Raw genomic sequence first — 17,408 nt, 5'->3', positions numbered from 1 at the left:
ATAACGTGAGCGGAAAAGTCTCTCTGCATTTTCCACTGCTGGGCAAATCAGTTTGGAGAAAAACAGCCCCAAACCTTCTTCTGTCAGGGTGAAACGGCCAGGCTGGGACTGGGGGCGCCAGCACAGGGGGAATTCATTAAAAAAAAAAAAGTTTACTAAATTAAAGCTTTTCTGCCGAGAGCATTATTGGAGTACTCAGTACCCCTCCTTCCCCCCAATACCCCCACCCCACAACTCCTCCTCCCTTCCCCCACCCAACTCATCCCTTCCTTTGGGGGGGATAGCTCAGTGGTTTGAGCATTGGCCTGCTAAACCCAGGGTTATGAGCTCAATCCTTGAGGGGGCCACTTAGGGATCTGGGACAAAAATTGGTCCTGCTAGTGAAGGCAGGGGCTGGACTCAATGACCTTTCAAGGTCTCTTCCAGTTCTAGGAGATTGGTATATCTCCAGTTATTACCATCCTCCCAACCCCCAAACTCCTCCTTTCTCTCTGCCCCCCATCCCTCCCCCATCCCAAATTCCCCTTCTTCCTTCCTCCCATCTGTCCTCTCCCCCCATCACCCCTCTCCAATTCCCCCCTCAATGCCCCTTACCTCCCCCTCGCCTCTCTATATTTCCCCTCCTCCCTTTATTCTGCCTCCTCTTTCCATCCCCCCTCAATTCCCCCTTATCTCCTCTTCCCCCTCTAACTCTCCTGCATTCCCCCTCCCCTTATCTCCCTCATCCCCTCCATCTCCCCCTACCTTATTTCCCCCTCGCATTTTATTCCCCTTATCTCCCCCATCCCTCCTCTATATTCCCCCTCCCCCTCTAACCCTCCTCCATTCCCCCATCCCTTGTCTCCCCATCCCCTCTATATATTCCCCTCCCCCATCTCCCCATCCCTCCCCCCTTATGTCCCCCTCTATTCACCTCCCCATATCTCCTCCCCCTCCCAGTCTAGTCCCACTTCGCTCTCTGGGGCAGTTTGTCCCCTCCGGGCACTCGTTGGAGGGGTGGGTGGACGGGGGCTGTGTGTGTGTGTGCGTGCACGGCGGGGGAGGTGACGCTCGGTGCGTGCGCGGTGACGCCGCTGCGGGGCGGAAGCGCGTGTGGGCGCCCAGTCCCGGAAGCGAGTGGGTGGCGCTGGTTCCGGTTCCGGTGGCTGCTGGGCTGGGTGGCGAGGGGGAGGCAGCAGGCGAAGGAGCGAGCGAGCCAGACACTCGGACGGGCGCAGACTCCGCCGCCCAGAGCCGCCGCCCGGGGACTGAGGTGAGGCCGGGGCGGGCGGGGCGCCCTTCCCCCGACCCCCGCGCGGCCGCGGAGCCGCCGCCGCCGCCTCCCGCCCTCAGCCCGGGCCGCCGCCTCAGCCGCTCGTCGGGCCTAGGCGGGGTGGGGGGGATCCCTGGGACTCACGGGGGAGGGGAATCCCGTATTTACGGGGGGCAGGGGGCGGGGTCTGGGGGTGTCAGTGGGGGAGGGGGCTGACGGGGGGTTCCTTGGAGAAGGGGGAATAGACGTGGACCTTAGCGGGGGGATCCCTGGGACTCACGGGGGAGCCTGGGGGGCCGCAGGGGACGGGGGTCTCTGGAGCTATTAAGGGGCCGAGGCTCCATGGGGGGGGAATCTTGGGGGAGGGGGGATATATAAGGAAGGATGGGGGAGCGCTCTGGGGATAGAGAGGGTGGGAGGCTGGAGAAGGAAGCACTGGGGGCTGTGAAGGTCTGTGGTGTCCAGCGGGGTTTGTGTGTCTGGGTGGGGTTATTTGGGGGCTGCAGGACCAGGTCAGTTTTGAAGCGGGCTCCTAAGGAGCTGATGGGGGTATTTTGGGGCAGTGGTGGGGTTTGACAAGCCACTAAATGGAAGGGTGCAGGAAGTTCCTAGGGCTTGGGGGAGAAGGAGGGTGTGGGCCCATCAGAGGAGCTCACCTAGGGAGAGGGGTGTGGTGAGTATTAGGAGAAGGGTGCTGGGGGCTCGGGAGTATTGTTAGTGCTGGGCTGGTTAATCCATTTATTGGCCCTTATCAGCTTCTGCTCTGTTAGGAGAAATTGCCTGCTCTAATCCTGGTTTGTTAGGGCTCTTGGTTTTCTCTCATTAATGACTGACTCCCTATAACTTGAGTGTTTAAACACTGGGAGGGGGAAGGAAACCTACTTTAAATTGTCCTGCCCCACCCACGGTGGCAGTGGAGAGGTTTGGGTGCATTAATATAAATGTTTCGAGGGCCCCCAAGGAAGGTTCCATAGAAATTGAATATTAGGATATAGGATACCTCCCCCCAAAATGGGGTTGCACCCATAATAACCCCCAGCAGACAGGGTTATGCTTATAAATTAAATACTGATGAATTCTGTAACCCTGCCAATTCCAATCATTATTTACTCTGCTGGAAATTTCGACTATAGGGAACAAGGTTTTGTTTTTGTTTTTGTTTTTTTTTAACTTATTGTAGAAGAAAGAAACCAACTGATTCTTCCATTTTTAGAGGGCAACACTCTATTCTCACCTATCTCCATTCCCCTACTTTCCTTAGCTTTACTGTTTCTAAACATAGATCTTAACAGGAAACTTCATTGAGGAAGTATAAATCTTTAACCAAACGTTCAGTCATCCCTACGAAGGGCCGAAACAAGGTTTAAACTGGATATAGTTTCCACAGTCTTGATGGTGGATACTGTTCGCAAGGGACTGTGTAGGCCGATCTAGGCCTAATTCTGGCCCCCACTTATCTTTCAACTTGAATAGAGATGCACATCTCTCCCCCCCCCCACCCCCGGCGCTACTGGACAGTTGCAGTGCTTTTTGATGTCTCGTTGCTTGAATAACGCCATGGGTAGTAGGAACTTATGTGTTTACGTCCTGTACCTCAGAATATTCTTGGGAACATGAAATGCCTATATCTAAGCGTCGCTCTGTGTGATCAAGAAAAGCACATGCAGGTAGTTCTTAACACAGGGTTAATTGGCCTAAAGAAATCAAAATCAGATGTGCATTCTTGAGCGGAATTCAGATGTTTGGATATTTTTTTCCCTCTTGCTGGTACATCTGGGTGAGCTCAGCAGCTTGTGTATTTTGGCACTCAGGCCTGTCTAGTAACAGAAGACAAACTGTTTGGCTTGTTTTGTCTGTCTCATGGTCCCGTCTTGCTGTAGTGTTTGATTTTTATATTTCAATGGCAGGTCAGGAGGGAAGCAGATATTAAATGCTGTGTGGTTTTAAGTCAGGTACTAGTAATTACGGCTGCTAATAGCAATGAAATCCTGGGTACCATCTCTTGGAGTTGGGAGTATTATCGGTTGGTGGTGGCTACTTTGTCTAAAGGAGCTTTATACAGGAAGGAACAAGATTCAAAGTCCCGTGGGTAATAATTGCATATTGATATGGTTGTTGCTTATTTCCTTTTATTTCGCAGTCAGCAGGAGGGAGAAGATGAAAGCAGGCTGCAGCATTGTGGATAAGCCAGAAGGAGCAGGAGGTAAGGAAGTGTATATAATGTGAGACTCTGCACACTGAGAACTCTTAAAAGCCTGATTCTCATTTATACTGAGAACCCTTTAAGTGGTTCTGACAGTGTAAAGGCCCCTTTGTCAGAGCTGTGTGTGGATGGGAATCAGGCCATCAACGTTAATATCAAACAGCTCTGTAATTACGTTATAGGTGAGGTCTGATGTCCCGTGAGTTTTGGATTTAGAATCACACAGAGCAGTTACTGGGTTAAGACTTGAATACATTTTCCTATAGATGTTTTGCATGCAGGGTTTGTGATCTCTGACCTTGGTTCATGCCCCACTATGCCTTGTAAGTATTTTCATACCCAATTACTGTCTGATATAGAGGTAACACAGATGTCATCCATCTGTAAGACAGCTTGGCTTAGCACAGTTCTCAGAAAAACCCCGAACCACCCTGTCCACAATGATCTGGGAAACCCTGCACCAATAGTGATGCTGGAAAACTGTTCTGACACAGCTAAACTCGAGTCATTCATAAGCACCTGTCAACATGGCTGAAAGCGGTGTAGACTAAGATTTTCTCTCAGAGGCTGGGCAGGTGACTGGATTTGATGAAAATAGTGGGTGCTCAAAACCTCTATAAATCAGGCCTCTCGTTGAGATGCCTAAATATGGATTTAGGTGCCTGATTTTAGACACCCAAGTTCAAAAATGTGGCCAAGATGTCTGGTGTGTAAAGATCCCTTTTCATTCTTTCTGGTTCTTCTAATGTCTTTATCTTTAGTTCTTGCTTCTGTTTGGTTTCACAGTGTTGATTTTTCACATTTCCTTCTCTAGGGAGGCAGTATTGCATTGTTACAGCCAGGGAACTGCTGGACAGGACCCTGGAGTTCTAGTCCTAGTATTTATACTATAGTAGCGTGTAGAGACCGTAACCAAAATCACAGCCCCATTCCGCTAGACACAGTGAAAAGCAGCCACTGCTTTAAAGACCTTACAGTTGCTGAGCTCTGCTCCTAGCTCCAGTTTACTATGTATTCTTTTGTTTTAATGGCTTTTAATTATTTCACTCTGTTGCTTTGGGTTCTCTTCAAGGCTATCACTTCCCAGAGTGGGCATACAAAACTGAATCGAGCCCTGGCTCCCGTCAGATCCAGCTCTGGCACTTCATCCTGGAGCTGCTGCAGAAGGAGGAGTTCCGCCATGTGATCGCCTGGCAGCAGGGCGAGTATGGGGAGTTTGTGATCAAGGATCCAGATGAGGTGGCGCGTCTGTGGGGCAGGAGGAAATGCAAACCGCAAATGAACTACGACAAGCTGAGCCGGGCCCTCAGGTGAATGGAAGGATGCTTGGAAACAATTGTTGACGAGGGTGAAATATTCAGAATGGGGTTGACAGGGAAGGGTAGCTGGACGATGGGGCTGATTCATGTACAAAGTTGATTGTGGAAACTGACTCCTCTTCTTCTTCTCCCCCCCCCTCCCCCCCCAGCTCAATTGCCCCTAAACTTTGGAAAATTATGGGATCATCTGGTTGGTTGATACAGTTGTATTTGGAAAAGGTTGGACAGACATGGGGAGGAAATGGTCACATGGTTGCCAGAGGGTTGTGACATAACAGCAGATTTGTCCTCTACCCGACGGTGGGGTGTAATGCCATAAATTTGCATTTATAACTTGAAGATCATTGTAATCAGGATTATTTACTTCTCGGGAGCTTTCCTGTCTCTCCTCTTCCTCCGATTCTGATGCCTGCTTGAGTAATATAGGTGTCGCAGGAAAAAACATTGGCTTATTCCATCAGTGATACAGTTTCTGAGAAAGCAACTCCCTTGTTTAAGACCAGTTCCTACTTGTACAGAATTAGAGGGTGAAGACATGGGATTAAAGTTCCTTCTTGATTCACAATCAGTTGTTTTACAACAGTTGTATTTCCCTTATCTTTATCCTGGGGCTTGTATCTATAAACATAAGTCACAGCGCAGCGACTCTCACCCCTAGGTGCTACAATAATACAAATAATAAATAATCCTCATTGGCCCCCCTCAGTGTTCTTCTGCACCTGCTGCGGCAGTAAATTCAGCTGTGCAGGGTGGCGGGGGTTGATCAGTTTTTACTATGCACTTCTGAATCTATTAGTAAAGTTCTGTTACCTTTTCTCCTTGCCAGCTTCAATCCTAGTTCTTGAAATCTTTCCCCCTGCGTAACCTTCACCAGAATGCAAACTGGTTTTATAAGAGCTTTTCAGTCTCTGCTCTGTAGTTTGAAGCGGGAGGCAGCTCAAAACGGGCACAGTCCTGTTGGCTAGGGAGATGTAGCCTGGTCAGATCTGTCGTTATAAAAATGACACTGGGCTCCGTTCTGAGAAGTTGTGGTGTTACCAACCTCGCTAATAACATGGGCCTTGCTGTCATGTGCCCTCTGATCCCTCCTGGGCAGGGCAGGCAAAGATAAACAAGGAAGCAAACAAAACAGACACATAATGGAACAGGAAGGAAACAATAAATTGAATAACACCAAGGCTGCAATTGATGTATGGGAGTGGAAAAAACTCCACCTGCCTGATCCAGCCATGCCTTGGTTCCTCGATCGCACTCAGAACTTCGCTGAAGTGAGATTAATCAGCAGCGTTGGCACAAGCAGCCACCTCAAGTAGGAAACCTGTGTCTTCCCACCCCCTCCCTGTATTCCAGCTGCTTGATTTCTTGCCATCTGTGCAAACACGAAGTGCCGACGACCAAGATTTTAAATACCAAGGGGTGAATCGTGTGTAGTATTTTGGTGTACTGGTTAGGTCTACACTGTGAGTTAGGGTTGTGATTTCCTGTTTGCGTTGCCATGCAGTAGCTCTCATCGCGCTAGCTTGCTAAAAACAGGCGTGTAGCCCTGGTAGCACAGGCAGCCGTTCTGAGTGCAAACTCACTTAACCCCGCAGGTGCGAAGGTGGCTCGGCGAACCCACACAGTCGCTCGCCGCTGCCTGGGCTAGAGCTACCATGGCTACGCTACAATTTTTAGTGTGCTACCTTGATGTGAGCTAGAGCATGTCTACGCAAGCTGGGAATCACACCCCAAGCTCATAGTGTAGACATGGCCACTGGGAGCCCGGGGACCAAGGTTAGCCCTGGTGCTAGCAGGTATGGTTCCCATTGGAGTTTATGGCGGGGGGAGGTGCTGCTGCCTCCAGGCTGATTTCAACCAGGTTCTGATTTCCTCGCAGACGTGCAGCACCTGGATTTTGTTTGGCTCCATTAAGGCTCCATCCCCGTGGATGAAGCTGGGCTAGCTGAGTAGCAGCACTGCCTATTTGTAGTCTGACCAAAGGATTTGACAAAGGAGGATGTGTATTACTATTCCTGATACAATGATGGGTAAATCAGACCACAGAGGGGAAGTCACTCGCCCGAGCTCACAGGCAATTCAGTGGTAGACCTTGGGACAGAATCCAGGTCTCCTGAATGCCCATCCATTGCCCTGGACCATGGTGTCTCCTATAGTATCCAAGAAGCTGGAGATGGAAAGGACCTTTGAGGGCATCTCTCCTCATCTTCTAACAACACAATGACACTTTTGGCAGCAGATCCACTGATGCCGTTGAGTGGGTGCTCCCATATGCTTTCAGAATGTGAGCTTTACTTTAATCCAGACTGTCTTATGGACACGTTCCTTCCCATTCTCAATCCTTTAACATCCCTGTGGCAACTGCAGCTACTGCTTACGTGGAATAGAAGCCATAGAAAAGTAACATACTTCGCTATCTTTAATGGAATTTAGCAGTTGGAAATGACGAGCCAGTTCTTTGTGCCCGGCCGGCTCTCTGGGCTGCCAGCAAGTCTAGGAAGCCCTGTGTTGGGAGGCAGTGTCACTGACCTCACCCTTTGGGAGGCCTGGTAGAGAGAGCGCTGCAGTGGGATCTACGGTTTTATTCCCAGCTCTGCCACTGGCCTGCTGGGTGACCTTGGGCAAGTCACTTTGTCTGTTTCCTCATCTGTAAAAAGCGGATAATGATTCTAACCGTCACAAAGTGCTTTGAGACCAGTGGCTGAAAAGAGCTAGAGACAAGCTAGGAATTATTCTTCTTTGGAAACTTTTCCTGACAACAGCCTCAGTTTTCATGTGCTTAATTTTGCTCTTCTTCTCTGAGTAGCTTTTTCTTTGTAGACAGTTGGAAACTTGGACACAGTAGAATACAGGCAGGCAGGCCTTAGAATGGCTTAAGCAATAGACATTAAGCTGTATTGCATCTGACTGGCAGAGCTCTTGATAGCATTTTAATTTTTTTTGACAGATATTATTACAACAAGAGGATTCTTCACAAGACAAAAGGCAAAAGGTTTACCTACAAGTTCAACTTCAACAAGCTGGTGATGCCCAACTATCCATTTATTAACATACGGCCCAATGGTAAGCTGGAAACGGGGTTCCTGTCAAATCCTAATCAATGGGCGTTGATTGGCAGCATATGGAATGCTGAGCCTATGCTGTGACATGCCTGTAGTGCAGGGAGGCAGCTAAAATCACACCCAGTGATCTGCACAGATTCCTCCCACAGTCTCTCATTTGTCCAGGCTTCCAAGCAATCAGTGCTAAAAGGGTGGGAATGTCAGTACTATGGTGATTCTTAAACTGGGGTGCACTTCCCCTCCGTTTGCCCTCCCGTGGCAGCCTTCAAGGCAAGCTCGAGGCATATAGGCTTTCTATGGTTGGTTGTCTTTATTGGATGTTGGGGGTTTGCTTCACTCGCCCTTTTATTGGAGTGTCTTGTCCTTCTGATAATAGGAGGTTTCAGTTCTATTGCAGGGACCTTGTCGTACGTGCTTGCAAAGCACCCTGTACGTTTATGGTGCCGTATAAATGTGACCTTTCCTGTTACGATGTCCAGAGGTCTCGGGGACTAGCTGCATGTAAATGTTATCAAAATGTTCACAGCCTAAAGACAGCGATAAAGAGCTCCCTGCTCTCCTGAAGAGCAGTTAAACCAGCTCTTATGCTGACAGCAGTCCTTGATTGCTGTGTTCCTGCCCCTTTTGTGTCAAGCAGAACAATTCTTGGCTAAATTGCTCTGGCTTTCAGGGGAATTTACTATCAAGTGCAGATCAGAGCAGCTTCCAGTGGTAGGTTTTGACTGGCTTGTGAGTCACGGGAGCTCCTGAACTCTTGTGGTGACCCAAATCCACAGTGGTTTCGCAGGGTAGCCACAAGGTGCTTAGACAGGAAGCATCGGTGTTGGCCATTAGGATGTTCAGAGCATTGAGTCTCTTGTCTTTGAGTCAGTAATTCCTCAGTATAAGTTCCACACCAGGCTTTGGGCTAATGCCAGCATTAATGCTGTAATTATATTGTCAGAGGGTCCATCCGTCTTGAGTTCCACTCTGGTGGGTTTTGCGGTGGAATTTAAGATCCTCCTACAATTGAGGACTAACTCTGGAATCATAGGGCGCACACGACCCCAGGAAAGAATGCATTCTAATGTTGCGAATGCCATTGGTGGGTGTAGAATGGCGCCTGCATATCTAACAAGCCCCCACGCTCATCAGGGAGGATCATGTTGAACATGATCAGTGGGATCCTTCTGGGAACCATTACATTTGGGGCCTAAACTGCAGAACTCAATGCTGCAAGGAGTTGGATCAGAAGGGACCCTCGCCTGGCCACATTCAGAGCGCCATGCAGGGCTCACGTCATCAAGAAGGCCTGATAAATGGCTGAAGATCAACCTAACAAAGACATGGGGGATAGTGTTTGTGGAGACTGAGTGGTGGCAGCTATTCAAAGTGGGGGATGATAGTCTGTGAGAGATGTTTGTTATCCTTACTGCTGGACTTTGTGCTTAGCTACCATGATGACTGGGGCACTTCATAAATACCTAGCTAGATCCTGGCTGTGCAACCACTGAGCATCTAACTCCACATTTGGCAGTCTCAACCATGAAAGACCAGAATTGTGGTTTCAAAGAGCCTGTCCTTTGAGAAAACATCCACCCTGGGGTAGGAGCCAATGGAGGAGTAGAAAACGCCATGAAGTAGAGTTGCTTCCCCCCATGTGAGAAGTGTCGCATGTAGGGAAGAAATGTATTTTCGAGGTGCCCTGAACCCAAGCATGAGGGATATAAAATGTAGCGTGAAGCTGCACTGCAGATCTATAATTACTACAGCAACAAGTCTGAGCAGTTCCACCCCAACATTGCTCACTACTGCTCCTGTTTGCCGCCACTCCCTCCTGTCCCTGGGGCATGCATTTAAAAAAAAAATAGTTTGGAGAATTGGAATGCATCTGTCTAATTACAACCTGTTTTCTTTCCTCCTGGCTGGGGGTGGGGGTTGGGATATTAAACCTGTTTGGGGCACTGGAATCCGATTTCCCCTCTCTCCTTTCTTTTGTGTGCACTTTACCAGGTAGAAGTGCTTGGGTCTCTTTGTGTCTGAGGTGAGAGCAGGCACAAAACTGCATTAATCAGACTTCTGTTAGCAATAGCAAATATTAAGCACAAGGGTCTTCTCATGCCTTCAGATGGGAGTTGTCTGAAATGGTGGGTAAACGTCTGAGATCAAATCTCTTCCATTCTGGAAGAGCACAAACGAGTGGGTTTTGAAGTTCTGTCATGAGAATTGGAGCTTTATCAGCGGTGTGTGTAGTGGCTTCAATAAAGCTGTATTGCATAACGTCCGTCATGCATGTTGCCTCCTCAAAAAGCCTCTCAGTTAAACAGGAGAGCGAAGGAGACCTCGAGAGAGACAGAAGGGGCAGGGGAAACATGTTTGGATCTGAAAATCACCAATTAGTTGCTAGTCGAGATGAGGGGAATAAAGAGCAGGTTTCTAATGCAGCAAAGAGTCCTGTGGCACCTTTGGGAGCATGAGCTTTCGTGGGTGAATACCCACTTCGTCGGTTTCTAATGCTGCTCCCAGCCAATCACCTGTTACGCTGCTGAGTGTATGTGGTGCTTTTTTGTTACGTTTTTAAGTATCTCCAGGTGCAGCCCCCGCCATGAAGCTCTTACATGTGACACTTTCCTCCCTGGCCACGTGGGTTCCTAACGCTCCTTTCTCATTCTCTCCCTTGCACCAGGTGTCGTCCCACAGAGTGCCCCACCCGTCCCCACCGCTTCGTCCCGTTTCCATTTCCCACCCTTGGACAGCCACTCTCCCACCGAGGACGCCCAGCCCAGCCGGTTCTCCGGTGGGTCCCTGGGGCCAGCCAGCCAGGAGCCTCTGAACGACAGTGGTGACAGGAAGCCTGATGTGCCGGAGTTGGAGGATGTCTCCTCAGACTGGCGGCGTGGCGTGGATCTCATGGCTTCTCGGAATGCAGTGGGCCCTGGGAGCATCAATCATCAGAAGCGCAAGCCAGAGGTCATGCTGCCTCTCTTCACGAGGCCTGGGATCTACCCGGATCCTCACAGTCCTTTTGCCGTGTCCCCTCTTCCAGGACGCGGTGGGGTCTTAAATGTCCCAATCTCGCCTGCCTTGTCTCTGACTCCAACCCTCTTCTCCTACAGCCCGTCGCCAGGTCTCAGCCCCTTCACAGGTAGCAGCTGCTTCTCTTTCAACCCTGAGGAAATGAAACACTACCTGCATTCACAAGCCTGCTCGGTCTTCAACTACCACCTGAGCCCGCGGACTTTCCCCCGCTATCCGGGGCTCATGGTCCCACCACTACAGTGCCAGATGCATCCCGAAGAGCAGCCCCAGTTCCCGATCAAGCTACAGCCTCCACCCGTGGGGCGGAAGAACAGGGAGAGACAGGAAAGCACTGAAGAGGCGACTGCCCCCCAGCTAGCTCCTGCTTCCCCCAGGGTTAAGGTTGAGCCCATAGCGGACAAGGAGCTTGAGAGTGAAGAGCCACCAGCCAAAGGGAAGGACAGAAGCGAGGAGGAGGAGGAAGGGCCTGGCATGGTGATGCCAAACACCAGCCTGGAAGGAGAGAGGGGGCCTGTATTTGCCAGGCCAGCGGCCCCATCCTGGCCCTCAGCACCACCAGCGCCTACCCGAATAAACTTCCCCACTGAAGAATCCCAGGGGCAAGGGGAAGGAGGTGGAGAGAAGCCATCCAGAGAGCCGGTGGGAGACCCCGGGGTGCAGGAAAAGAGAGAGGATGCCCTGATGCCACCAAAACTGCGTCTGAAACGTCGTTGGAACGGTGACCGGCAGGCTGAAGCCCCCGAGGAGCACCAGAACGGGAAGCTGCACTGGAATGGCGTGCTGGGTGCCTCGCCCCTTGTCCCGCCACCCAAGGCAGTGACAGCCACGGCTGCATCGGACACCTAGGAACTAACTGGAAGGCGCTACAGTCCGTTTGTATTAGAATCCATGTATTTATGTAGCAAAGTTGGAGAGGGGGCGGGGGTGGGGGACTAAATGGTTTGATAATTCTAGGGACTAGGACTTTGGTTTTTTGTTTTGTTTTAATTTGTTGAATCGAAGGTGAGACTCTGCTTGTCCTGGTTAGGAGAGGGAGGCGCTAACCTCTTCTGGGCGTGAGGTCGAGACCTTGCGCAAACTCCAGGAAGACCAAGCCACAGTCTCCAGTGAGGCTTATGAACTCCAGACATAATTTACTTTATATTCTCTAGTATTTATAGAAGCAGGAATCTGAGTATAGTTTCTTTTTATGGCGTCGGGCGCGGCAGTGGAAAAGATTTCCTAAACAGTTCAATCGGAGATGCGATTTTTTTTATTTTTTTTTGTCGGCATCACGAGCTGCCGCTCTTTTCAGCGGGTTTGGCGGACGGGAATGTTGCACTGTCTTTAAATTGAAACAGAGATTGCAGAAAGACAAACATAAAAAACCAAAGCAGCTTGGCGTCAGTAGGAGGAAGCTGCTGAAAATTCAGCAGTCAGTGGTTTTTGAGTCAAGCTGTATTTCTGACAAACAACTCTCATTAAGACTTGAAGACGCAATGGTTGTTCTTTCAGCCTTCTTGAAATATTGAAAAAGCCATGAGCAATTGTAAAATCTTTCAGGGAAGGGAGTAGTGGAGTGGGAAATATAACCTAATGCCTTTAATAGAATGCATTAAAATGTACCCTCGGTTTTTTCTTCTTTCTAATAGTATGGGTGGGGTGGGAAAGTGATTGGAAGATTAACCCTCTAATTTGATTGTGGTGAGTTCATGGAAAAGGAATGAGAGCTTTGTTAAATCTACTCCCTTTATTGTTTGGTTCCCCTATCACTTTGAGTCATGCCTTAAGTACATAGATACACTTTATGTGATCAGGGTCTGTTGACAGAAGAAGCTTGTATAGCAGCTGGATCATCTTGACCGAGGTTGGGTTTCCATTTGGTATTGGGGGTCTGTCTCACTTTTAATACCACTGGGAGGAAAACGTTGTTTAGACTGACTGTGGTGGGTGCGGATATAAAGGATTGCGTGGAGAGACAGGAACAGGGCAGGGTGACATTGAAGACAGGGTTCCAGTGGGGGCAAGAGAGGATCAGAGGTGAATTTTAGAGGACAAGCTGGTTCTGTAGAGTAGTTTGGTGAGTGGTGGTGGCTACTCAGACCTTGCTTTGTAAATCTTGCCATGTTCTTTGCGATAAACCTGCTGGTTCCCTGGATAGCTGTGTTTCTCATTAGACTAATTGGCCTGGGCTTCGGATTACACCAAGGAATGTGATTCTTTCCTGTTGCATTGGGACTCATTTCTAATGATTCCTTGAAAGGCACTTGAACGATTGATCTCGGCAGGGATAAAGTCGTATCTACAGTGTTGTCGTTTATTCATGCAAGTCTAGGAAAGCGGTTTTGAGCAGGCTAGCTACTTTACTAGAGAGCTTAGTATGTGTGAGCAGAGTATTACTTCCATACGCTATTACGCAACTATAAACCTGGTCTACATGGTTAGGAGGGAAGTTTGCCTGCTCAGCTTGGAGCCAGTGAGTTGAAAACCTGACCGTAAGGCCCTGCCTAAGCAGAATGGTGTACATAGTACAAGGAGCATTCAGAGACGAACTGCTCTGTTTGGTAACTACTGCCTGAGAGGCGCTGGCAGAAACGTGTGTAAATCAAGGGGCGGAGAAGGGGTTGTGATCTCTTTACTGGAGCAGCTCTGCTTAGTTGCAACATCTGTGCCGTGGGGCAGTTCCCCCTTCGTTCCCAGCTGCCTAATCTGTGCATGCTGCATTAGAACCCACGGACTTCCTAGCTCCCAGTTCTTGGCCGTAAATCATTCCCCCACAGGGTTGCCTTTTCAGCATCTAGGTTTACCTCCAAATTTGGAAGTGAGCACGGGGGGGAAAGGGAAAGGCATCCCTGGCTTTCGGAACATCCCTTTCCCGAAGAGTGGGCCAGCAGATGTCAGTATGAACTCAGGAATAGAAACTCGAGGCCTTTCGAATCAGTAATGCATATCTTCAGCCCCATCGTACCCAAGTGCCAGAATCGAGGGATGCTGCTCCCATTTGAGGGGGAATAAAATCACCCGTTTCGCGCTTCTTTTTCCAAATGAAAGTTAAAACTACATTTAAAATGTTATTTGGCTTTAAAAGTTTGCAATCGGTTTGGGTTGGGGGTGGGAGGGTCGATTGTCATTGCACTGCAAACTGGGATCTCCAAGTTCAGGGATAAAGGACTCAGGTTCTCAGGACAATGGACCAGTGAACGCTGGGTACATCGGCGTTGGGGTGATGTGTTCAGCTTTGGAGAAGGGGGCGGCAAAGCCCATTAGGCAGCGTTCCTCTGTTCCCCCTGCTGGCTCAGGAAGACACCTCTTTGCAAAGGTGTTCCTCCTGACCAGACTTAACATTGCCTAGCAGCAGCTTAAAGGAGGAAGCTTATAAATACATTTTAAATAAAATATATATATATTCCAGTGTGCCAAATATTTAAACTTTTAAAGTTTAAATGGTTGAAATCTCAGCGTCCACCTGTATTAACTAATCAAGAGCATGTTAATGTTTTAAACCATTTTCGCTTTGTTTAGCCATAGAGAATCTGTAGGAAAAGAACTTTAATGAGACAACCAGCTGTAAGCTGAAGTTTGCGGGGGAGAATTGTCAGGGCAAAGCATGAGGTTGGGAATGTTAGCCGAGCATCTCCCCTCGGTGTTGCAAAATTGTCAAGCCCTGTGGGGTCAGTCTGCTCAGTAATGAAAATGATTCCTTGCATCCCCCAGGGAAGGGCGAGTTGGGTTTTGCAAGGCTATACTAGCTGAGGGTGGTATTTGGCTAATACTGCCCTGCTCCACATAGGGAATTTAACCTCTCTACAGTACTGTGTAGGTGAAGAGAAAGGAATGGCCTCCTCTTGAAGCATTAAAACCCTAGTGACAAGCTGTCACTGTCTTCGCCTACAAGACAGGTTAAATCCATTGCTTGGTTGTCTTATTTTTTTATTTATTCTATAATTATGTGTTTATTTTTTAAAGTAACTTTTTTCTTTTTTTTTTCCTCTTACGGTTCCTGGTGAGTTTTAAAAAGGATTTATTCTCTTGGTTTGAAATATTTTTAATCAGATTGTTTAAAAAAAAAACTGTTAAATTTTAGTGTGTTTTTAAGGAGAAAAAGTATTTACTGATAGAAAGTTTTTTTAAAAAAAATAAATTCACTTTTCGTGAGGCATGTTCTTTGACTTTATTAGAGTTGATTCAGCAGGGATTAATATGGATGCATACACTCTGTTAGCTTGAGCTATCTGTCCACTGAAAGCAGAATTAAGTGTGTGTATATGTACATAAAAATGTAAAGTAGTCTTTAAATACTCCATTGTGCAGTGCCTTTAGCTGTCCCACTTTCTATAAAGTCTTCAAAAAAGTTTGCATATATATATTATATATATATATGATGTAATGTTATAGAAATATATGTATAATATACATATTTTTTTCCAGGGGTATCTGATAGCTCTGTATTTTGTTATGGAAGTTGAAAGAAAAAATAAGTATTTTACCTCAAATTAAAAAGTTAAATAAACCTTTTAAATAAGTCGTCAAGGTTTTTTTAGTTTTGGTGCTTTGTCAGATTGTCTGTCTATATGGTGCCCATTAGCAGAGTATCTTCATGCCTCAGACACGCTAATGCATGGATGTTCACATGCATGGTGAGATATGGGGAAGAATCATCCACATTTTACAAGATGGGAAGCAAATAGATTAAGTGATTCAACCGTTGTCTTACAAGAAGTCTCCAGCAGAACTGAAAACTGAATCCAGATCTTCCAAGTCGATTGCTTTAACCACAAGACCGAACTCGGCACTCTGATGCCTCGCTGTTATATAGCACTTTGAGACCTGCAGAGGAAAAGTTCTCTTACAAAAGGTCAGTATGACTATCTGCATTGTAGGGATGGTGAAACTGAGGCACAAAGTGGGGAGTGAATTGACCGTGGTTGTGTGGCAGAGCCATGAGTAATACCCAGGTGTCCTGATTACCAGTCCTGTGCCTTAGCCAAAGACCATTTTGACAGGCTTCCTTAAATGCCACTTGCATACAGAATCTTGTTGCATGCATTTCTCTAACAACCCTCCCCTCCTTTCTCCTCCTGCTAATGAAGATCAGTATTTCCTTCTCCACAGTGCACTGTCAGTAGCCATGTCATTGCTCCCTTAAACCCTTGAGTATGCCTCCTCTTCTGACTGTCACCATGACTACTCTCTCCTTGGTACGCATGCAGTTTTGTAACCCGGCAGCTTCGTGCTCTGCTTCTTGTGGTTCCTCTGGTTTGCCCTAAACTGCGTCCTGGCCCTCACGGCTGACACCCGCACGCTGGTCATTCTGAACATTCCTTTGTGGAGATGCACAGTGCGTTCTGGCTGTTTGTATTGATGATACCAGCAGGAGGTGCTCACAGAATGAGTTTGCCCTGTATCTATTTTCCCCACCTCTCCAGAGAACTCAAGTGTGTGACCTCAGTGGCGTGTTTCGGCTCCCCCATCTCTCCTAGCTGGCGAGCAAACTCGAACCTGAATTTCCAGTGACTGGCTACTGTCCAAACTGTACAGGTGGAGGCTCCTCTTGGAACGCGTGTGGTGAGTTAAGTTTTGGCGCCATTCGTGTACTGGAACTCCTCTGACTTTGGAGTTGTGCAGTTTTTTGCCAGTGTCCTATTTTAACCTGCTCGCGCGCTCTGAGCGAGGCTGAAGAGGTGCCAAAGGCAGCTGGCTGCATCGCAGGAATTCATCTTGAGTGCAGTTTTCCCATCGTCTTGTCGTAATTATCCTTGGGTTTAAGCGCATTGTGTTCTTGTGCCCATCTCTGGCACCTTCGTCCAAGCCTTCCCATATACAGGGTATTTTTTGTTTGCCATTTTAACCCTGCCCTCTGAATAACACTAACCGACATAGTGGGATAGATAAGCAGCTGTTAAAGAGCTACTGAAGAACTAGACATGCAGCCCATATAATGGAAGACATCCACTCAATGTGCAGTGGCAGACAAAAAAGCCAACAATGTTGGGATATGTAAGACAGAAAATATCATATTGCCTCTATATAAATCCGCAGTGCACCCACACCTTGAATACTGCTGCAGATGTGGTTGCCCCATCTCAAAAAAGATCTATTGGAATGGGAAAAGGTTCCGAAAAGGGCAACAAAAACGATTGGGGTGTGGAACAGCTTCGGTCTGAGGAGAGATTAATAAGACTGGGGTTTTTCAGCTGGGAAAAGAGACGGCTAAGGGGGGATATGATAGAGGTCTATAAAATCATGACTGGTGTGGAGAAAGTAAATCAGGAAGTGTTATTTACTCCTCCTGACACAAGAACTAGGGGTCACCAAATGAAATTAATAGGCAGCAGGTTTAAAACAAACAAAAGGAAGTATTTCTTCACCCAACACACAGACCCGTGGAACTCCTTGCCAGAATACATGAAGGCCAAGACTACAAGAGGGTTCAAAAAAGAACTAGATAAGTTCCTGGAGGATAGGTCCATCAGTGGCTACGAGCCAGGATGGGCAGGTATGGTGTCCCTAGCCTCTGTTTGCCAGAAGCTGGGAATGAGTGATAGGGAATGGATCACTCGATTCCCTGTTCTGTTCAT

General features: G+C 48.0%; 1 protein-coding gene across 1 annotated transcript; it reads left to right on the top strand.

The window, feature by feature from the left end:
- The first annotated feature begins 1,116 nt into the window (after positions 1-1,116).
- Positions 1,117-15,349, top strand: ETV3 (ETS variant transcription factor 3). Its single transcript, XM_044991810.1, has 5 exons — positions 1,117-1,252; positions 3,393-3,455; positions 4,528-4,765; positions 7,719-7,834; positions 10,499-15,349. The coding sequence occupies exons 2-5, from the start codon at positions 3,410-3,412 to the stop codon at positions 11,695-11,697; spliced, it is 1,599 nt and encodes a 532-aa protein (XP_044847745.1). The 5' UTR covers positions 1,117-1,252; positions 3,393-3,409; the 3' UTR covers positions 11,698-15,349.
- The last annotated feature ends 2,059 nt before the right edge of the window (positions 15,350-17,408 follow it).

This window comes from Mauremys mutica, chromosome 17 (genome assembly GCF_020497125.1).
Source record: "Mauremys mutica isolate MM-2020 ecotype Southern chromosome 17, ASM2049712v1, whole genome shotgun sequence".
Classification (NCBI taxonomy): Eukaryota; Metazoa; Chordata; order Testudines; family Geoemydidae; genus Mauremys; species Mauremys mutica.
Note: the sequence above shows the minus strand (reverse complement) of the source record. Positions and strands in the feature narration are given on the sequence as shown.